The sequence below is a fragment of the Ursus americanus genome, chromosome 15 (genome assembly GCF_024610735.1).
Source record: "Ursus americanus isolate L20-20 chromosome 15, mUrsAme1.1.p, whole genome shotgun sequence".
NCBI lineage: Eukaryota > Metazoa > Chordata > Mammalia > Carnivora > Ursidae > Ursus > Ursus americanus.
The window spans coordinates 40,427,746-40,450,784 of NC_142141.1; the positions used below are offsets into that span (position 1 = coordinate 40,427,746).

At 40.6% G+C, this 23,039-nt stretch overlaps 1 protein-coding gene across 1 annotated transcript in view; it reads left to right on the forward strand.

The window, feature by feature from the left end:
* Window positions 1-3,239: 3,239 nt before the first annotated feature.
* GOLPH3 (golgi phosphoprotein 3) overlaps window positions 3,240-23,039 on the forward strand; it is a 62,520-nt gene continuing 42,720 nt past the window's right edge. Inside the window, exon 1 of the mRNA XM_045787191.2 lies at window positions 3,240-3,797. Coding sequence (XP_045643147.1) covers window positions 3,573-3,797 — 225 coding nt within the window. The 5' untranslated portion in view covers window positions 3,240-3,572. The remainder of the gene's footprint in view (window positions 3,798-23,039) is intronic.

A 23,039-nucleotide genomic window follows, 5' to 3' on the forward strand; every position in this document is an offset into this window, starting at 1 on the left:
CAATAGAATACAATGCAGCTGAAACAAAGTATGAAGAAGCTGTTAAGTATTGATACGGAATGTTTTCCAACTTAAGTGAAAAAAATCAAGACACTATTATGTCCTATTATTTGCATTAAAAAGGAAGGAAACTGTTTCCATACTTGTTTGAATATACATAAAAAAAAATCTTGGAACAATATCCAAGAAAGTGTTAGTAAAAGTCAGTTATTTTACCAGTAAAATGGGTTTATTTAGGAACACCAGAGACATGCAATTCAGAACATGTAAGCTGTGGCACAACCATAGGCAAGTCCAACATACAAAAGAGAGAAAAATGTTATTTTATGGAGAAGGAGGAAGTTGGGAGGGATTGTTTTATGTATTTATTTTTAAAGATTTTATTTATTTATTCGAGAGGGAGGATGAGGCAGAGGGGAGGGAGAGAATCTCAAGTAGACTCTGAGCTGAGCAGGGAGCCCGACATGGGGCTTGATCCCATGACCCTGAGATCATGACCAGAGCCAAATCCAAGAGTGGCATACTCAACGGAATAAGCCACCGAGGTGCTCAGGGAGGGGTTTTTTTAAGTGAAAGTTTACTGGAGAAAAGCAACAGTCAGGGTGATGATGGTTTCTCACCGTCTGAGTGGTAGAGGCAGATTTTTCGAAGGAGATGTGATATACATCTTTTCCCTGTTGGGGCCTATAATTGATAATCCTTTCCTTTTGAGGAGTGTTCTGTTGGGGGTCTGAGATTGACAATTCTCCCTCTAATTGAGGTTGAGTGGGCTGGCTCCCCCTTGTAGCCTCCCCTTTCCAGCCTCCTCACCTCCACTTTAGTGAGGTACCCCTGTATTGATTTTCATAACACTATTTTTTAAAAAGTTTATGTATTTTTAGTAATCTCTACACCCAACGTGGGGCTACATCTCACAACCCCAAGATCAAGAGTTGCATGCTCTACTGACCAAGCCAGCTTCACATCCCCGATTTTCATAACAATACTATTAGTTGTCATTTAAATTTGTTTGTATAAGCACCCAAGTATTTTCATACCTATTACTGCATAACAAATGACTCTAAACATAGCATCTTAAGACAACCAATATTTATTATCTCACAGTTTTTGTAGCTCAGAAGTTCAGGAATGGCTTAGCTGGGTGCTACTGACTGGCTCAGAGTGTTTCATGAGATTGCAATCAAATGTGAACTAAGGACTTGACTGGGGCTGGGAGATCTGCTTCCCAGAATGGCTCACACCTATTGCTCTGCTCCAGAGACCTCAGTTCCTTCCCAGTTGGACCTCCCCATAAAACTGCTTGAATGTTTATGATATGGCAGCTGGCCTCTCTCAGAGACAGAGGAGAGGGACAAGGAGAGGAAGAGGGAGCACAAGAAAAGAAGCTGCAGACTTTTATGATCTAGTCTAAGTCAAACACAGTCACACCTGCCACATTTCTACGCATTTGAAGAGTCGCTGAGTCCTTTGCCACACTCAAGGCAAAGGGAGTTAGGCTTCCTCCTTTGAGAGGAGTATCAGAGAATTTGTTGAAGCATTTTGAAACCACCAGGGGAGGAGAAGAGGGAAACAACGGGGTGAACAGGGGCAGGGCTGGAAGGAAGATTTTTCACAAAATTTATTTTTATACTCCTTGAAGTATATGTATTTGACTATACTAAACAAATAATTAATTACATTTATTTATTTATTTTTTAAAGATTTTATTTAGTTATTTGACAGAGAGGGAGCACAAGCACGGGAAGCAGCAAGCAGAGAGAGAGGGAGAAGCAGGCTCACCAAGCGGGGAGGCGGTTGTGGGTCTCCATCCCAGGATGCTGGGATCATGACCCGAGCCTAAGGCAGGTGCTTAATGACTGAGCCACCCAGGCGTCCCTAATTACATTTCTTTTAAAAAGAAACATTTTAAGTTATTTGGGAAAGAATTGGGAGAGAAATAAAAGGAAAAAAAACGTTGAACAGGATGTGAATGGGAAAAATTGGTTGAGGTGAAATTGTCCTTTGCCCTGAAAGATAGGAAAAAGGGAGGGTCTACTTTGTGCTCACCTTGCTCTCTCCTCCCCACCTCAGATTTAGCATTTTCACTTTCCAGGGTTTGGGGTGGTGGTGGTGTGCGGCCAGTAATTTTGGATAATGGGTTTGTGGAGGAGGAAGAACTCTGTGGCCAGAATGTTCTACGGGATAGTTTTACTGTGGCCGTTTATCATTTATTACAGCTCAAGTCCTGTTACAACAATTTATTTCTCCCGTCTAAATCATTCTGTAGCCACAGGCTGTGGTCATTGTTGATTTTAAATAACACCGCATGGCTTACGATACCATTTCTGGATGTTTTGTTTATAAGCTCCACCCTTCCGGCCCTCCAAACTCCCTTTCAGGTTTGACATCTACGTTATAACATAACTTGCATAAACTGTCAAGCACGACAAGAGGATTTCACCTAGTAATAAAATTGGGGGAGACTTAATTTGTACAAAGACGTGGCATGAAACCTAACGGGTTTATTGTCTCTATAAAAAGATCGTTAAGGTCAAGTGTACTGACGGGTACAGCACTAACTGTACTCACTGCGCCTGGTCACTTTACAAGTCGGGAAGCGAGGAAAAAGTTTTATAACGAAACTATTCAATTTGTTCTAACTTCTCTTTAATACACATAGTAAAAGCTAAAAGTCCACTTTCAAGCCGTTTAAATGCAGTTATTCCTTCTGAAGGGTCAGGGCGCGTGGGCAGACAGCGAATTCTCTCCCCGCTCCATCAGAGGCGAGCAAAATCCTTCCTGGGTACCCCAGACTCCAAGCCGGTGCCCTGACCCCTCCCGCCCCCCTCCCCGCCGCTCCCCCCGCCCGCGGCCAACTCCGAGGATGGTGGTGTCTGGGAAGGTAAGGGCATGTCTTGAGGCAGAGCGGGGTCCACCCTCGCCAAGGCCACGGCTCCCCCATTCGTGGGGCGCCTCGCCAGTCTCTGGCTGCAGGCCCGATTTCTCGAGGGGCGAAGGGGGAGGCGGACGAAGGGAGGACACGTCACGATCCACGGGAGGGGGACCGCGGGCTTGGCGGCCAAGGGACGCCAAGCCGCGGCTAGCGCCAGCGGAGACCCCAGGGCAAAGGAAGGGGTCATAGTGGGCGGATCCCCACCGTCGCCCCCGCCGCCAGGTCCCCGCCCGGCGCTTCCGGCGCCCTCCCGTCCCGCCCCGCCCCGCGCCGCCCCGCGCCGGCTGTGCCACATCCTCCGGTGACGTCAGCCAGCGCCGCCATATTGGGAAGGCGCTGCCGCCGCCGTCGCCACCGCCGCCGCCGCCACCGCCACCACCTCCTTCTCTACTTAGGAGCTCGAGCTGCCTCGGGGCCCGCGTCCGCAGGAGGGAAGAGCCCTTCTTCCGCCTCGCCGACGCCCGGCCCGCGCGTTTCGCTCCGACCCGTCTCCCCATGACTGCCCCCGGCCCAGCTGCCGACGGACGTCGCCCGGGAGCCGGGATTTAACACGGAAGCCCGGGTCGGGGGCCGCAGGGGGAGGAGGTGGGACACCCGGTAGGTCCCTCGTCCCTCTCGGCCCGGCGTCTCGGCGGGAGCCATGACCTCGCTGACCCAGCGCAGCTCTGGCCTGGTGCAGCGGCGCACCGAGGCCTCCCGCAACGCCGCCGACAAGGAGCGGGTGGCCGGCGGCGGCGGCGGCAGCGGCGAGGACGACGCGCAAGGCCGCCGCGACGAGCAGGACGACGATGACAAGGGCGACTCCAAGGAAACACGGCTGACCCTGATGGAGGAGGTGCTCCTGCTGGGCCTCAAGGACCGAGAGGTGCGGGCGCGGCGGGCAGGGCGGGGGCGGCCGAAGTCTGGCGGCCGGCGCTGGGCACGGGCGCAGGCGGGAGCTCGGCCTCCGGCTCTGCGCGTCTGCCCTCCGGCTCTGCGCGTCTGCCCTCCCAGTTCCTGAGCTGAGCGCCCAGCTGGCCCGGTGCTTCCAGATCTCCCTGCAGCGTTTGCTTGGATTTTCCCTTCCTCCTTAAACAGTCACTCCTTGATTTTGACTCCCTGCGGTCTGTATGCCTTCCTTCCTTTTCAGCCTGTTTAACCCGTGTAGATCCCAGGGCACAATCCCACCTGGAGACCGCCCGTTAGAGTGAAACACCTGGAAGCACCAGCGTCTCGAACTCTCTTGGGTTTTGCAGGTTTTAGGACCTGGGAGGGCTCCACGGATCTGCTTTTTGGGAGATTAAAAAAAACAAAACAAAAAAACCCCCCAAAAAACAACCAAACTTAAGATATATCGTTTGGAATTTTGAAAAATTTCGGTGAAATGGTAATGGAGGCAAAAGTTGTTTTACATCTCATAAAGTTAAAAGTCCAACAAAATTCTCATGACCTCCTGGAAAATGACTTCCTAGGTAACCTTGCTTTGGGTAAGAGATTATTTTTAGTATCATTTTTATGTTTTATCAGTTGACTAGTCTCCAGAAAATCTTGCCATCTTAAGGAAGGACTTTTTTTGGGGGGTGCTTAAAATGTTGGGTTTATGATTTGATGAAAGACCTCACAGCCCATAGGTAGATAAAAGTTGCTATAAATTTGTCTTCGTGTTGTGATTTCGAAAGATTTTCACCTTAGTATCTTACAAGAATTTTCACACAGAAGTTGAAGAAAAATGCTCAAGTGGACATCTGTATATTCTTTTAAGTTGTCATTAACGTTTTCCTATATTTGCTTCATCACATATCCATTTATTTACAAAATGATTATTTTTAGAGATTTGCAGCCAATCGAGATGAATGGATATTCTATAAATCTATAAATCCTTTATATTCTATAAAATTTATAGAATTTTAAAAAATTCTATATAATTTAAAAAATTTTTTTTAAAGTTTATGTTCTATAAATCACATGCGGTAAAGTAGTTCTAGAAGCGTGTTTTATCTCAGCATGGAATCTACAAACAGTACATTTTGAGAGTCAAATATAGAAAATATAGAAATATCCAAGTTTTGTTTTGATTTTTAATCAAAAGTTTTCCCAATTCACAAAGGTGGGCAAAAAATTTAATTTTTATAATACAATTTAGCCTTATTTCACCAAAACTTACTAGATACAGGTGAGTTTTATATGGACTGTGACTTCCTGGTATTTAGTAGTTTAGTGAATTAAAATTTGTAATGTCTAGGTTTCCATTTGCATGTTTTAATAATGATCACTTGAAAAGAGGTCCCTGTGGGTGTGAAAGGGGCTCAGTATGCTTATTAATTACTGAGTTATGGAAGCAGACTGTAAGATTCTTTTTTGTTCTTTGAGAAAACAACCTACAGATCTTCCTCAATTTGTGATAGAGTTATGTTCTGATAAACCTGTCATAAATTGAATATTTTAAGTTCAGAATGCATTTAATACCCTTAATCTACCAGACATCATAGCTTAGCCTACCTTAAACATGCTCAGAACGTTGAGCAGAATCCTCTATCACAGAGCGTATTTTATAATGAAGTGTTGAATATTTCATGTGATTTATTGAATGCTATATTGAGAGTGATTCTAAGTGTATTGTTGATTACGCTTGTGATCTCGTGGCTGTGCCTAGCAGGTTGTATGCATATTACCAGCCCAGGAAAAGATCAGAATTTGAAGTATCATTTTTGTACAGTCATAAAGTTGAAAAATTGTTAAGTTGGGGAAGGTCCGTCGATGTAGAGTGTCCTAGAAATGTGATTTTAGGAAGTATTCAACTTGCCAAGTTTTTAGGCTTCACAATTTAGAATCTTGGTAATAAACGTTTTTCTTTAAGTCTCTATCTTTTTCCTTTGGAACAAAAGTAACATTTTAGAAAATACAGAAACAATGAAGAAAGCAAGTCATTTATATTCCTGTATAAATTTTTTGGTTTATAGTTTTTGATAGTTTTCTATGTGGATATGTCCTGTGCGTAAAACTAAAACTTAACAAAACCGAGAAACAAAAACCCCAACTAAAACCAAAATTAGCTTTGGATTTGAGTCACTTTAAGTGAGAAATTATGATGAAAAAGTCCCTTTTTTTTCCTCAAGTATATGTTACTGGAAAGGTTAGGCTAAAGCATATTGACTTGCTGTGTTTCTGTGCTTGGTTTTCGTGAAGATAATCTAAAGAATTTGTTGAAGCTTAATGGTACTTAAAAAAATGCAGACAATTTAAATTTCTTCGGTGGCAGGTAATTGAAACCATGTGTTGTGTTTATTTCAGGAGCCACTATACTTTGCCATATCAGGGCTAAAGTCCAGACACTAGCCAGTTCTATCTCTTGCTGATTTCAACAGTCACATAGAGAAAATTTTTATTTCCCCTTTTGCAGGCAGGGAGTTGAAGTGGAGGTGGGTGGGCTTGGGATTTGGCATTGCTTTAGATTTAGGTTTTAGGGATCAACCTATATACTTCTGCCCTGACATCTTTACAATACTGATAACCAAACCTGTCACCTTCTCCATAAGCTTTGGGAGATCCCTCCCCCCCCCCCCCCCCCCCCCCCGCCGTGTGTTTATTACTCTTACCTAGAGCCTAGGCATTTATGCTTGTTAGTATTGGATTTTAATTTTTGTTTGATACTAAGTTCCAAGCTTTAGGAACAATATATAGCTTAATAAATTCACTGCTTTAGCTTAGCATCCATCTTTGTTATCTTTGGGTGCTCTTAAAACCTTAATTTTAAGGTGAGGCAGGTCATTAATGATAGATGCATAGTGTGTGTGTGTGTGTGTACTGTTGTATTTGAATCCAAACATTGAGAAAAAGTGTAAAGAAATTGTAGAATGGTGAAAATTAGTTTTACTTTGACTTTTCTCTCTTATTTATTTATTTTTAAAAAGATTTTGTTTATTTATTTGATAGAAAGACAGCCAGCGAGAGAGGGAACGCAAGCAGGGGGAGTGGGAGAGGAAGCAGCAGGCTCCCAGTGGAGGAGCCTGATGCGGTGCTCAATCCCATAAGGTGCTCGATCCCATAACGCCCTGAGCCGAAGGCAGACGCTTAACGACTGAGCCATCCAGGCGCGCCATGACTTTTCTCTTTTAAAGATATTATTTACTCTTGTTGGGGGGAGAGTGCACACAAGAGAGAGCACAAGCAGGGGGAGGGGCAGAAGCCTGGAGTGTGGGATCATGACCTGAGCCTAAGGCAGATGCTTAACCCACTGTGCCACCCAGGCGCTGCTTACTTTGACTTAAAAAAAAAAAAAAAAAAAAAACCTGAGATATTACGGCTTTTTAAAAATATTTTTTGTTCAATAATGTGTACAGAAAAGTGCTTGTGAGTGTGATAAATTTTCACAAACTGAACACAACTGTTAAATAGCACCTACATCAAGAAACAGAGCATGACCACTTTCCAGAAGCCCACTTGATGCCTTTCTAGTTACTGCCTGTTCCTTAAGGGTAGCCACTAGCTTAACTTTAGAATTCAGCGTAGAATAATTTTGTTCATTTTTGTACTTCCATTTGCATCTTCTGTTTTGCATTGTGATATTCATCTGTATTGTCATTTGTTCATTTTCTTTGAATTATCAATCTCTAACACATCTATAATCTACAATATTTAAAAAATGACATTGACTTATATCCTGAATCTAGTGTCCCTCCTCTCTTCTCTTTACTGAACAGAAGTCTCAGCTTGCCAACAAGCAGATGGTCTGGCCTCAGATTACCTATTGGGGGTGACTCTAAAGTCATTGTGAGGAATTTTTTCTTTTCTTCTTTTTTGGATTTAGGTACACATTTTACACTTTTTACCAATGATTTTGCTTTGTGGCTTTTATTAAAATACAGATGCGTAGGCCTTTCTGGGGATTCCGGTGCTCAGTCTGGACGGAGTATCAATGACACAGATAGTGAAGTAAATCTTCAGAGGCCACAGCAAGGATGGCCGATAGGTTTAAACATGAATTCAACTTCCAAATTAGGAAGATTCCTGTAATCTTCCCCTATGTTTGAAGGGGAAGGGGAGCCGGTGAGCCAAATATTTTCCCTTCCCTGACTCTTTGATTTTTCCATAGATGCCTCGAAGAGTCAACAGAGTTTTCAGAATGCCTCATAGAGAATTACCTCAAATAAGTGGTGTCCTATACTTTTTTGCATTTTATTTCATTATTTCCTCGGGACATCATTATTGCATTTATTATATTTATTAAAAATTTTAATTTTATTTATTTAAAGTATTTATTTGACCTAGAGGGAGAGCACAAGCAGGGGGAGCAGGAGAGGGAGAAGCAGACTCCCCACTGAGCAGGGAGCCCAGTGTGTGGCTGGATCCCAGGATGACACTTAACCCACTGAGTCACCCAAGCATCTCTATTAAACATTTTTAATTGAAGTATAGTTGACATGCTAGTTTAGTTGTATAACAGTGATTTGATAGTTAAAAACATTTCAAAATGTTCACCTTGATAAGTTTAGTTACCATCTGTCAACGAACAAAGTTTTTACCATATTGTTGACTAATCCCTATGTTGTACTTCCTATTCCCTTGACTTATTTTATTTTATTTTATTTTGTTTTAATTAATTTATTTAAGAAGGCTCCATGCTCATTGTGGAACCCGACGCCAGGCTAGAACTCAGGACCCTGGGATCAAGACCTGAGCTGAGAGCAAGGGTCTGACACTTAACTGAACCATCCAGGCGCCTCTTGACTTACTTATTTTATAATTGGAAGTTTGTAACTCTTAGTCCCCTTCAGCTCTTTCACTCACCCCCCCACCTTTGCCCTTTGGCAACCACCAGTTTGTTCTTTGTGTTCATGAGTGTTTCTACTTTTGTTGTTTACTTGGGTGTTAGATACTTTAAAATATTTTCATTGGTGGCAGATCTTCGTATAATTATTTTAAGTGGCCAGGTATGATTTAGAGTGTGCCTGTGGAATAGAAGTGGAAAGAGGTGTCGTAGTCCTTGTCTGAGACGTATCTTTGGTTTTACATATATTCTTTAAGCCCCCTGAGCCTCAGAGTTCTTTAAAATGGAGAAATCATTCTCTCCCATGGTTCTGATTGGACTGTTGTGGACATTTATTATTTTACTCTCCACTACGTTGTGTTCCCTCTTGCTCCTTACCCCTCTTTTACTTCCTTTTATAGGGTTTCCCCCATTGTGTGTAGCTGTAGGATGCCCTTTTGAAGCATTTACCCCTCCCCTTTTGTGGTGCTGTCACAACTAGGCTTTTCCTTTTTTTTTTTTTAAAGATTTTATTTATTTGACAGAGACAGCCAGCGAGAGGGACCACAAGCAGGGGAAGTGGGAGAGGAAGAAGCAGGCTCCCAGCAGAGCAGGGAGCCCGGTGCCGGGCTTGATCCCAGGATCCCGGGATTATGCCCTGGGCCACCCAGGCGCCCCCACACCTAGGCTTTTCCAATCAGATACTTCCTCCCAGGGCTTTGCATCTTGATAGTGGAACAGGTTGTGGGGTTTTTGGAGACCTATCAAGTGGTGCCAGTGGGTGGATCAGACTGTTCTCTGACATGGTTCTTTGAGCTTTTTTCTTCCTAGTCCGTTGGTGGGTTTTCCAGGTACCTTTCCCCTACTTTTCTGTTTTGTTTTTTTTTTGTTTGTTTTTAAGTAAACTCTACTCCCAACGTGAGGCTCAGATTCACAACTCCAAGATCAAGAGTCACCTGCTTTACTGATTGAGCCGGCCAGGCACCCTTCAGGCACCTTTCAGTTTTGTAATTTTCAAGATCCTTGTATTAAAGTCTTTTTTTAAGGGCCACCTGGCTGGCTTAGTCAGTGGAGTTTGCGACTCTTGGTCTTGGGGTTGTGAGCACGAGCACCACGTTGGGTGTGGAGATTACTTAAAAAAACGAAGTTATTTTAAAAGATAGCCACAGTCTATTACTAATGTTTCTAATGCTTGTAGACAAAAACCTTAATGCAATAATTTCACCCTGTATGTTGAAAATAAGTAGGTGGTTCAGCTGAATAATACTATAAAATAGTTAACTAAAATGATGGAACTGACTTTTTTGTGGCTTTTAAACTGGCTCCAAAGATTGATCACAGAGATTTTCCAGTTTTGGAATAAGGTTCTTAAGGTCACTATTTTGAAACAGTACTTATCAAGATATATAATTTTGTTTAAAAATCTTTTTCTGCTTGCAGTGATACATACCATCTTTGCATATTAGATTTGTTTGTTTGTTTTTTTTTAAAGATTTTTATTTATTTATTCGACAAGATAGAGACAGCCAGCGAGAGAGGGAACACAAGCAGGAGGAGTGGGAGAGGAAGAAGCAGGCTCATAGCAGAGGAGCCTGATGTGGGGCTCGATCCCATAATGCCGGGATCACGTCCTGAGCCGAAGGCAGACACTTAACGACTGAGCCACCCAGGCGCCCCAGATTTTAGTAACTTTTAAATAAAGGCTTCTGAGCTTTGGAATTTTTTGATTTCTTTATTACTACAAATAATATGCTCTTCATATTTTTAAAAGATTGAATTTTCATTTATTTCTTCAGGTGTATTTAAGAGTATGTATACAGTATAAGACACACAGGATCTCAAAAATTAGTTTTTGGAGTTCATCAAACCATTTGTTACCTTTTTTTCCCCCCACAGAGATTTTTATTTATTTGACAGAGAGCACAAGCAGGGGGAGCAGCAGGCAGAGGAAGAGGGAGAAGCAGGCTCCCCGCTGAGCAGGGAGCCCAATGCCAGCTAGATCCCAGGACCCTGGGGTCATGACTGGAGCCCAAGTCAATCACTTAACCAACTGAGGCATCCAGGCACCCCCCATTTGTACCTTGTAAACAAGATTTTATACTATTGAAATCATTTTCAGTGCTTTGGGGTTCTTTCACAGTGTGGCCAACATATTCACTAATCTTACAAGCCATCCTAATATTTGATAATCTATTACATAACTGATTAATTATTAATTTATTAATTATCAATTAATAAATATTTGGTATTTGTTAATTTTAAACCATCTGATGGTCCCTGTTTAGATCATTTGATATATATCATAAAAATGATGTTTCAAAGTATTTGATACACTTTGGAATAATTTTTTTTACTTGGAAATTATTTTGATTAAAGTTTGACATATTTGATATTTAAAGAAATAAACTGTTACAGTAAGTGTCAGCTTATGTGTAAGTCTCAAAGACCTAAATCATGCTTTTCCTGTTATGTCCTGGTACATTTTTGGCCCAGCACTCTTCTGTATCCACACAGACTTTTCCTGCTTTCTATCAGCATAATTTGTGTGCTATTAATCAGAGTAAATGATACCATTCAAAGTTGCTATATAGCCTTTGTTTAGGTCATTCTATTTTCATGTGAGTCCTTTTAAAGCAACACAAAGAGATTGTGCTTATCCCGTGTTTCTTTCATTTAATAAGTATAATGACAAGTGCCAAAGGTGGGAGTCTGGTTTCATTTTGAAATTGATGTCTGTGGCTTTAGGTTTCTTTAATGAAAGCTTGAAAGACTGCTGCCTTTTTCAGTAGCATGCGCAGTGTTATCATGCAATCTCGTAAATATTGAGGTTTTAATTTAGGTATTACAGGTATATATAGAAAACAGTTGCTTCTCTTTTTGTTTGGTAAGCCTCTGATCTCTAAGAATACAATCATGATTAAAGTACAGAATATTACTAGAAAGAATGCTTCTGGTAAATACATTTTTAAGCTTAAAAACTTAAATTTTAAAAAGTTAACTTATTTTTAAACTTAATAAACTATTTGGTTTACATATATTAATGGAAATGTTCTTAAATTGAAGTTAACAGGTGGAGTTTAGAAACTCTGAGTACTCTGCAATTGTGTTTTTTTCTGAGAAAGAGGATATAGCTTTCATCATATTCTCAGCATTTAGTGAACCAGAAGGTTGAAAATTACTGAATAGGAACTGTTTGTTTTAGTTTAATTTTTTGGTTTTGTTTTCTTTCTTTAAAGATTTTATTTTATTTATTTATTTTTTAAAGATTTTATTTATTTGACAGAGAGAGACAGCCAGCGAGAGAGGGACCACAAGCAGGGGGAGTGGGAGAGGAAGAAGCAGGCCCCCAGCAGAGGAGACTGATGTGGGGCTCCATCCCAGGACTCTGGGATCACCCCGTGAGCCGAAGGCAGACGCTCAACGACTGAGCCACCCAGCGCCCCTAAAGATTTTATTTTTAAGTAATTTCTGCACCCAGTGTAGGCCTTGAACTCAAACCCTGAGGTCAAGAGTTGAATGCTCCACCCACTGAGGCAGCCAAGTGCCCTGCTTTCTTTTTTTTTTTTTTTCAATCTAAAAAAAATTTTTACTTTTTTTTTTTTAAAGATTTTTATTTATTTACTTGACAGAGAGACAGACAGCAAGAGAGGGAACACAAGCAGGGGGAGTGGGAGAGGGAGAAGCAGGCTTCCCACTGAGTAGGGAGCCTGATGGGGGGGCTCAGATCCTAGGACCCTGGGATCATGACCTGAGCTGAAGGCAGGCCCTCAATGACTGAGCCACCCAGGCACTCCCCCTGCCTTTTTTTAATTATTTTTTTAAGATTTTACTTTTTTTTTTTTTTTTTTAAGAGAGGGACTGGGGGAGGGACAGGGGGAGAGGGAGAGAGGGAATCCTAAGTAGGCTCCACTCCCAGCACAGAGTACAGCACAGGGCCCTATTTCACAACCCTTAGATCAGGACCTGAGCCGAAATTTAGTCAGACGTTCAACTGACTGAGCCACCGTGGGGGCCCCTTTTTTTCTTCCTGAAAACTTACTACAGAAAACTTCAGCTTTTAGGGTTGCAGTGAGTTGTATTTGAGTTTTTGAGATTTGAGATAGGAAGCTGATATTTCTGTAGCCTGGTCATCTTGTTGAATGACATCATAAACTGTATGACTACCACATCTAAAATTCTACCAGTGTTGATGCGTTTGTCAGATATTTACTGAGCCAGTTTGACTAGGTACAAACACTAGAAAGAAGATCTCTATCTTCAGGCCCATTTTATTTTAGTTCTGTGTGTCAAAACTCATAGTAAACTATGAAACTAAATTGTGTTGCTGTTCTAGAATTTTTTGGTAGTGAATATTCTCCTGGCATATACTACTACTCAATAAGAATTTATTAAGTAAATCATGCATTTTTGATGGGGGTATTGTGTTCCCTAAGGGAGTGAAAGTTGGTTCTGGGGATGGCGGTATAAAGTTCTTACTCTTTTTATGTATAAGCATAAATACACGTAGGTCATATAAACAGATGGTGTATCCATTTTATTAAAATTTCATGGGGGAGAAAGTGGTTAGGAAAAAAAGTCTGAAAAAGCCACTTTAGTGAGCAATAATGGAAAAAAGTTGAGAAACACCAAAATGTATCAATATTGAAAATTTTAAGTTTGTGCTCTTACCTGAGGTTTAGAAAATTCTGATGGAATTTTTATTGTAATGAAATTTGGCTTCTAGTTCAGTAGTAGGAGGAACAATTTTAGCATACAACTGTAGGAGGTTGTGAGTGAAATTTTAAGATCAAAATTATTCTTTTTTTTTTTTTAAAGATTTTATTTTATTTTATTCGACAGAGATAGAGACAGCCAGCGAGAGAGGGAACACAAGCAGGGGGAGTGGGAGAGGAAGAAGCAGGCTCATAGCAGAGGAGCCTGATGTGGGGCTCGATCCCATAATGCCGGGATCACGTCCTGAGCCGAAGGCAGACGCTTAACCGCTGTGCCACCCAGGCGCCCCAAGATCAAAATTATTCTTGTTGGTTAATGTGTAGGTGAAGTTTTGTGTGTCATCCCTCTGTTTGTCCCCCCCCCCAGTATTGTCTAGGGGCTGGAAATTAAGGGACTGCATATAAATTGCTAATGGTTATTTTTACTCTGATTTCATTTTCTAGTTTCAGTTTCTTAAACACAGCTGTTAAGGTTTTAGGCTATATTAACAAAATAAGCTCAAAATAACATTCAAGAATTATACTTTAAGAAAAAAAAAGAACTGAACTTAAATTTCAGTTTGTTCACTGCATTGAGCTTGTCCTTTAATTTTTGGATCTGTATTACATAAAATGGAAGCAGGTTTAGTGTCCATATGTTCAGTTTAATCTAGTTATTGAACACGTTCTGTATGTCAGTCTCTTCTTGGTGGTGGAGTTTCAAAGAAAAATTTCTTACCCTCAAGGAGCATTTGGTCTATGTAGAAGACGTATGATTTCCATAAAATAGATTGCTGCCTTTAATGGAAGTACATGTTAAGTGCAGTATAGACATAGTGGGGATGCCTTGGATCAGCTGTCAAAAGACTGTGCCGTGTTCTTGACTCCCTGTCTTGCCCTTGACTAGTTAGAAAAACCAGGATAAATGATTTGAATTCTTAGACCCTCAGTTTTCCCCTGGGCAAAATGGGCCTACATTTGTGGGCTGTCCCATAACCTCTAGATTATAGGGATCTAGTGAATTGGCATAAGTGTAAGTGCTTTGAAAACAGCAAAGTACTGAACAAATGCAAATGGGTAATTACCTAGACTCCAGAAGTGACTTAAAATTTATAGTATTTAATATTTTCCTATTTTTATTGTTTCTTGACCCTCTTGTACTTTGTTGGGCTTAGTAGAACATTCCTCTTCTAACCTGTGATCACCATTTCTTCCCATCTTTCTATGGTCCTACCACCTGTTTTTGATACCCCCCCCCCCCAGGGGTTCTGGTACCTGGAACCTGACTTCCAGGCCAGGATCTTCTCTTAGGATGGTAGGTTCTCTGGAGAAGGCATTGGCCCACAGTCCTTTCTTTTATATCTTATTTCATTGAAAAAGATTTTCCTATTTGTTTCCTGTCTTTTAACTTATTTTTCATTTTTTCCTCACTGTAGGTCGTTTGGCTACTAACGAGGCCCTTTCCCTGAGGGGTTGAGAGTGGGGAGATGTGGGAACAACAATTTCCAAAGTTGCACTAAATTACAAAATTATACTTTGTGCAAGACTTTTTGTTAATGAGTCTAGGAATAAAGTAACAAGAAAAGTCTTAGTCTTCACAAGTTTATAGTCTAGTACTGGAGAGATAAGGCATGTAGGAATTAAAGTACCGGCATAAAGTAGCACCATCCTAAGTGCCACTTGGGTAATGGAGACAGTGCATTTTTAGTTTGAGGAAGTAGTGAATTAGGCTGAGGCTGTCCAGGAGCGTGTCAGGAGCAGAGGGGAGTTGAGCTGGGTATTATACTACTTACAGAAGGATGGGCATTCCATTCTAGGAAAGATGGGGGAACTGGGGCTTGCAGCAGAATTCCGTTCACAAAGTAGTTTGAAGCTGACTGGAAATTGGTTTTGGAATTAACTTTCATTGATTGTCACAAATAATTTTTAAGGAGGCATCTCAGCCAGGTGTCCCATGCATCTATGAAATTTTAAATTAGAAAATTGTTTTAACATGCATTGGAGTGATTTTCATAAAATACTGGATGTGTTTAGAAATTATTGCGTTTGAGGTTGAACTTAAAGTAATCTGTCTATCCATCATCCATCTCTCATTCTCAAATAAGTTGAGGATCTTTAATGATCTGGGCAGTGTCCTGACTGCTGGGTTAGAAACATTAAAATGGTTCCATTCCACAGTCTCAATTGTAACTGATAGGTCTGAAAGAGTAAAAGGAAAGCTGTAGGTTCTTGATTTTTAACTGTTTTATTGTGGCAAAATATATGTCACACAGACTTTATCATTTCAGCCATTTGAAAGTGTATAATTCAGTGGCATTAAGGACGTTCAGACATTCATTCATTAAACACTAACTCTTCATTTCCCCCCTTCCCCTAGCCTCTGGCAACCACTACAGATGATCCCCAACTTACAGTGGTCTGACTTAAAATTTTTTGACTTTATGATGGTGTGAAAGGGATTTGCATTCCGTAGAAACCGTACTTTGAATTTTGATCTTTTCCCAGGCTAGCGATGTGGTCTGTGATACTCTCCCTTTATGCTGGGCAGGGGATAGTGAGCAGCGGCTGCCGGTCAGCCCTGTGATCATGAGAGTAAACAATAAACAGCTGATATACTCAGAACTATTCTGAACCCATACAGCCATTCTGTTTTTTCACTTTCAGTACAGTTTTCAGTAAATTACATGAGATACTGGATGCTTTTTTATAAAATGGGCTTTGTGTTAGAGATTTTGCCCAATTGTAGGCTAATTTTAAGGGTTCTGAGCATGTACAAGGTAGGCTGGGCTAACCTATGATGTTTGGTAAATTAGGTGTATTAAATGCATTTTCAACTTAAAATTATATTTTCAGCTCAGTGGGATTTATTGTTGAGGAATATCTATATTCTACTTCCTATATCTCTGAATTTGACATTCCTGGGTACCATATACAGGTGGAATCATGTGTTTGTCCTTCTGTGTCTATTTTATTTAGCATAATATTTTCAAGGTTCATTCATGTAGCATATATTGGAAATTTCATTCCTTTCTAAGGCTGAATAGTATTCCATTATATGTATATACTGCATTTTGTTTATCCATTCATCTGTTGATGGACACTTTGATTGTTTCTGCTTTTTAGCTATTGTGAATAAGTTTGCTTTGAACATTGTTGTACAAGTATCTGTTTGAGTCCCTGGTTCAGTTCTTTTGGTTAGATACCTTAGAAGTGGGATTGCTAGAACATCTGGTAATTCTGTGTTTAATGTTTTGAGGAACTACCATGTTGTTTTCCACAGTGGTTAGGCCATGTTACATTCCCAGCAGCAACGCACAAGGATTGCAGTGTCTGCTTGTCCTGGCCACTGTGTGTGTGTGTTTGTTTATTTTGAATGATAGCCATTGTAACAGGTGTTAAATGGTTTTGATTTGTATTTCTCTAATGATTGATGATGTTGAACATCTTTTTATGTGCTTATTGGACATTTGTCTGTCATCTTGGGAGAAATGCCTATTCAAGTCTTTGCCTATTTTTAAAATTTTTTTGCTTTTATTTTTGAAAGATTTTTTTATTTATTTGACAGAGTATGAGAGGGAGGGAAAGAGAGGACACAAGCAGGGGGAGTGGCTGAGGGAGGGGGAGAAGCAGACTTCCTGTAGGGAGAGTGGCTGAGGGAGGAGGAGAAGCAGACTTCCTGCGGAGCAGGAAGCCCAACTCAGGGCTCAATTCCTGGACCCTTAGATCATGACCGAAGCCAAAGGCAGACACCTAACTAACTGAGCTGCCCAGGCGCCCCCTTTTGTCTGTTCTTTAAATCAGGTGGTTTTGTTGTTGAGATTTAGAAGTTCTCTCTATATTCTGGATATTAATCCCTTAGTAAATACATGATTTGCCGATATTTTCTCCTATTATGTGGGTTGCTTTTCACTATGTTGGTAGTGTTCTTTGATCCACAAATGTTTTTAACTTTGATTAAGTCTGCTTTCTTTTTTTTTTTTTTTTAAAGATTTTATTTATTTATGTGACAGAGAGACAGCCAGCGAGAGAGGGAACACAGCAGGCGAGTGAGAGAGGAAGAAGCAGGCTCCCAGCAGAGGAGCCCGATGTGGGACTCGATCCCGGAACGCCGGGATCACGCCCTGAGCCGAAGGCAGACGCTTTAACGACTGCGCTACCCAGGCGCCCCAAGTCTGCTTTCTTTTTTTCTTCTGTTGCCTGTGCTTTTGGTGGCATATCCAAGAAGTCATTTCAAAATTTAATGTCTTGAAGCTTTTCTGCTATGTTTCCTTCCATGAGTTTTATAGTTTTAACTCTCATGTTTAGTTCTTTGATCATTTTGAGTTAGTTTTTGTGTATGGTATAAAGTAAGGGTCTAACTTCATTCTTTTGCATATGGATACCCAGTTTTGTCAGCAGCATTTGCTGACAAGATTGTCCTTTCTCCATTGAATGGTCTTGACACACTTGTCAAAAATCATATGACCATACATGCAAGGATTTATTTCTGGGCTCTATTCTAGTCCATTGGTTTGTATGTTTTTACGGCAGTAGCACATTGCTTTGATTACTGTAGCTTTGTAATAAGTTTTGAAATCAGGAAGTGTGAATCTTTCAACTTTGTTCAAGCTGTAAGCTTTTGAAAATGAAATTAGTAAAAAACCCATCTATCTGCCTAAAAGGTTAGTTAGAACCCTTGAAAGCAGCTCAGAAGTCTGAGTCAGACAGTCTCCTGAAGTCTGTTGACTTGTCTTTGTTTAAGCTGCCTGCTGATTTGTCCTGGGTTGGGGGTGTGTTTAGGAAATTCGGAAGGAAAACAGGGCAATTCAGGAGAGATCCAGTAACCAATTATTCATACCTATCCTTATGTATTGTATTTATACCTTAATGCTTCAGTAGGCAGTTGCAGATTTGGGTTTGATGTTCAGGAGCTGTGTCTGGACTGGAAATGGAGATTTGGAGCTGCATCTTTCCCCTAAGATTGTTCCTTTACTCCTTGTCAGAGTCCCTTCCCCTCCAGCCACATAGTTGCTTATGTCAGACTCCACAGCCTTCTCTTTCACTAGCCACATCCAGTAGGTAACTCAGTGTGCATTCTTCTAATTTGTCTTCTGCTCTCCATTTTCAAGGCCACTGCCTTAGTTCCGGTCCTCTTATTCTCCCCTGGATTGATTCTCCCCAGTGACTGTTTAAAATCTTCACCATTCCCTTAAAGTCTCTTGTTTTACTCCTTCCTTGCTCTGAGTCTATATATAAATAGAGGCCTCCTTTACCTGTCTTCTCCCTACCTACCTTTATCTACCACTCCTTCCTTTCTGTTACAGGGGAAGGGGCTTCTGCTTCAAGTTAACCCCCTTCCCCACCTCAGTATATTCTCCTTCTTTGGGAATTGTGCTCCCAAGCTCTTAGGTTTCCTTTTCCTCCATCCATCTGTCTCTTCTAGTGAGTACACATTGCCATTTGTCATCATGGCTTTATTTTCCCCATACCTTTGTAGATGTGTTGTGATTATAAACTTTGTTATTAGAAACTTTACTTCCCTTCAGTAGAATTGCGTTGAAATGAAGATGTAGGGTTTGTATTTTTATGTGGTTTCTTTCACTATTTGGTGTGTGAAGTGACGCTTCTCTCACCTCCAGATTTCGTAGATCTCATTTTGCCTGATGCTTGTGCCTAGTCTGTGGAACAGTAGCAGTCTTTTCGTGTTCCTATAGTGGAAAATGTGTTACCATCTTAATTGCTGGTAAGAGAATTTCTTTGAAGGGAGGAGTTCCTCCTGTGGGCTGTTGTCCAGATTTCAGTGAGGAAGGGAAAAGTGATCTCTCATCACTGGTAGAGAGGGTAGGACTGCTGAGTGCTGTGGGGAGTGGCGTAAAGAAGACCTGCAGGTGAGGGGTGTGCCCAGAGAAAAATGCTGGAAATGGTAGGGAACACTTTGAGCAGAATATTTAATGAGATGTGACATATCACTCGACAGGAAACTAGCATTCTAGACAGGATATATTATTGACAGGGTATACATGAAAATAACTGTATGGGAAAAGTCATCTTTCTAAAAATGATGTTCTTTTACACAGCTAAAGAAGAAAATCTGTTGTCTAATAATGAGAACTAAGTTATGAGGGGTAGTTTGTGTGAAATAGGGAAAACGAAAAGTTATTAGTACCCTACGACTTTAAACATAAGTTGGAAATGATACCGGAGGCAGTGGAGGTTTTAAAGATAGCAATAATGTGTAAACTGGATTTTTAGAAAGATGGTTCCTTTTTGTGAGGAAATAATTGGTAGATAGAGAAGCAAGAGGCAGGAATATTGGTAGTAGGCTTGAGGTTATTAGAATTTGTGAAATTTGGTTCCCGGGTCTTGGGTGCTGAGAGCACAGGCTTTGTCAGAAAGATAATTTTTATAGACGAATTAATAGGATTTAATTACCATTAAAGCTTAGAGGAAAGAAGGTGATTGGTTTGAGTTTAAAGAACTATTAGGGTAGTAATACTATCCTAATTACTTTCTTGTACAAGTCTGTGCTCCTTGTGGTAAAAGAGGTAGAAAATAAAATCCACAGTTCAACTTTTATTCCTTTGATGGACATTTATGAAGTTAGGCACTGTACTAGGGAAGACAGATACGTGTATGAACACGTAAATTTGCATATATATGCTACGAGAGATTAGATGGGGGGGAGGATACAGGGAAGAACTTTCAAGGAAATGATATTTAGGCTGACCAAGAATGAATAGGAGCCACAGCCAGTGAAGACAGATTAGTTGAGTACGCTCCAAGGCCCTGAGGTAAGACAGCTTGGCTTGGTTTAAGGAACTGAAAAATGGTTCAGGCAGGCATGGGGTGTTGGGGAGAAAGGCCTGAGATGATGAACACACAACACAGGGCTTTACAAGTCAGGTTAAGGATTTTGTATGGTATCCTGAGTGCAATTGGGAAACCTTTGAAGGATTTTGGGGAGTGATAGACCCAATCTTCATTAACAGCTACGACAACAACAGCAACAAAAGTTCTGGGTGGAAAACGGATTGAACAAGGCAGGTGATAGAAGTTGGGTGGGAACATTTTGGATTATATTCTTCTCTTCGTCTTCTTTTAAACGAATTTGCCCATGTTTATTTTTCAGTTAAAAACAGTGAGATCTCATTCCAGTAGTTTTGTAACCCTTTTTCTTGTAATGATGTATAGTGACCACCTTCCCATGTTAGTAAATACACGTTTACTTGGTATGTACTCATGGAAAAAAATTCAGATGGCACTGTGAGAAATATGGTGTCCCATTATTTGCAGTGACTGTGTTATAGAGTGTATTATTTGATGTACTGTAATTAATAGGTGTGTACATTGTGGACCTTCATTTATTTTTCTAAGGCCAGGAAGTTGCAGTATTACTTTCAGGCTTTCATGTTTGTATTAGCAGGTTCTCCTATATAGGTTCTTCCTTCTGTTTTACCTGGCAGCCAATTCTTATCTTTTGATGCGTAGCTGAATCTCTTTTTTCATCTGGTTCTAACGCCTTAGGCAATATTAGTTGCTTTTGCATCCCTTTTCCTTACTGTGTACCTAACACCTGTCACAATGCCTAGTGTGTTCTAGGTGTTATGCATATGTGTTAGTCTCCTGGGGCTCCCAGAATTAAAATACCAAGAGAATTGGTTTATTTATTCATTTTTATTTTTTTAAAGTTTTTTTTTTTTTATTTGAGAGAGCGAGCAAGGGAGAGCGCAAGTAGGGAGGAGAGGGAGAAGCAGACTCCCCACTGAGCAGGGAGCCCGATGTGGGGCTCAGTCCCAGGACCCTGAGATCATGACCTGAGCTGAAGGCAGACCCTTAACCGACTGAGCCACCCAAGTGCCCTGAGAATTGGTTTAAACAGAAGTTTTCTCACAGTTCTAGAGTCAGGAAGTCTGAAGTTAGGGTGCCTACATGGTTGGGTTCTGGTGAGATTCCTCTCTCAGGGTCCTCACGTGGCAGAGAGACACAGCAAAATCTCTGGTGTCTCTTCTGATGAGGGCCCCACAGTCATGCCTTTATCTAAACCCTAATTATCTGCCAGAGGCCCCATTTCCAGATACCATCACATGGGGGGTTAGGACTTCAAAATAGGAATTTTGGGGGTACACAGTTCAGTTTATAGCAGCATGTTTTTGGAATGAAGGAATGAATGGTTGCCATTTTATTCATATTAGTATTCATATTGAATTATAATTTTATTTTATTTCCATCCTGTGCCTTCTGTCTTATCTCTGCTTAGCAATGTTTTGGCACTCAATAGATGTTTATTGAATTAAAATTATATTTTCTTCAAGAATTAAAAAATATGTTTTATTCTATACAACTTTGTGTCTCTGCCTCCCAGATGGGATTGATTTTCTGCTAGAAAATCATGCACACACCAGCATCTAAGAAACAAATGTGTTATGGTGACTTGATAGAAAGCTTAACATGCTTTCGTTACTATATATACTTTACAAAATGTCCTCAACTTAAAATACTGCCAGTGCGATGTAGTGGTGAAAGCACTGTAGAGTCACAGCTCTGTGGCTTAGTTAGAGATGTCTGCTGATTCTGCAGTGTGAACGTGGCCATATTTCTTCTCTAAACTTCAGATTTGTCTTTTCTTTCTTTTTTTTTTTTTTTTAATTTTATTTTTAAGTAATCTCTACACCCAAAGTGGGGCTTGAACCTATGACACCGAGGTCTGGAGTCACATGCTCCACCAACTGAGCCAGCCAGGTGCCCCTAAACTTCAGATTTTTCAGATGTAAAATGATATTGTTTTAATAGGTTATTCTGAGATGAGATGATAATTTATGTATGTGAAAACAGCTTTGTAAACTGAATTGTTTTTGTATTGTGTTTATTAAGTAAGCCTTTCAGTGCTTCTTAGAGAAGAATTAAGATTGGGACTATAGTTAGGTTTTGTTAATAATATGCTGTTAAATACATTTTTTAACACTTCACTGATCAAATGAGTATACATTTTGCTATGGATCTGTTAAAAATTCATTTGTTTGAGAGGAAGTCACTTTGTCCTCCAACATAGTTTTGTGTTTTTGGTATTGAAGTAATCAGTGGCAGGTGTGGAGAGAAAAATGAGTAGAATAGTCCTCCCTTATGGACTAATGTTCCAGGGTAACAGGGTAATGTTCCAAGACCCCCAGTGGAGGCCTGAAACCCTGGATAGAACGTGACCTTATATATGTACTATGTTTTTTCCTGTACGTGCATATTTGTGATAATTTATAAATGAAGCACAGGAAGAGAATGACAGCTAATAACAGAGCAGTTGTAACAGTTTCCTGTAATAAAAGTTATGTGAATATGGTCTTTCTCTCAATGTCTCATTGTACTGTACTCACCCTTCTTCATGTGATGATTTGAGATGATAAAATGTCTACATGATGAGATGAAGTGAGGTAAATGAGTAGGGACATTGTGATGTAGCATTAGACTACTATTGACCTGACAATAAAGTCAGGAGGATTATCTGCTTCTGGAAGGTGGTTGAGCATGGGTAACTGAAACTGTGGATGAAGGGGAGGAGAAGGACTACTCTAATATTTTCTTTCATTTTCATGGGGCTCAAGTGAAGCACACCTAGATTACACATTAAACAAATAGGTCTTGGAAGGCAGACAGAATAAGAGAGCCAGGGCTTTGGAGCTAGAGAGACCAGTTTCAGTTCCTGCTTTGCCACTCAGTAACT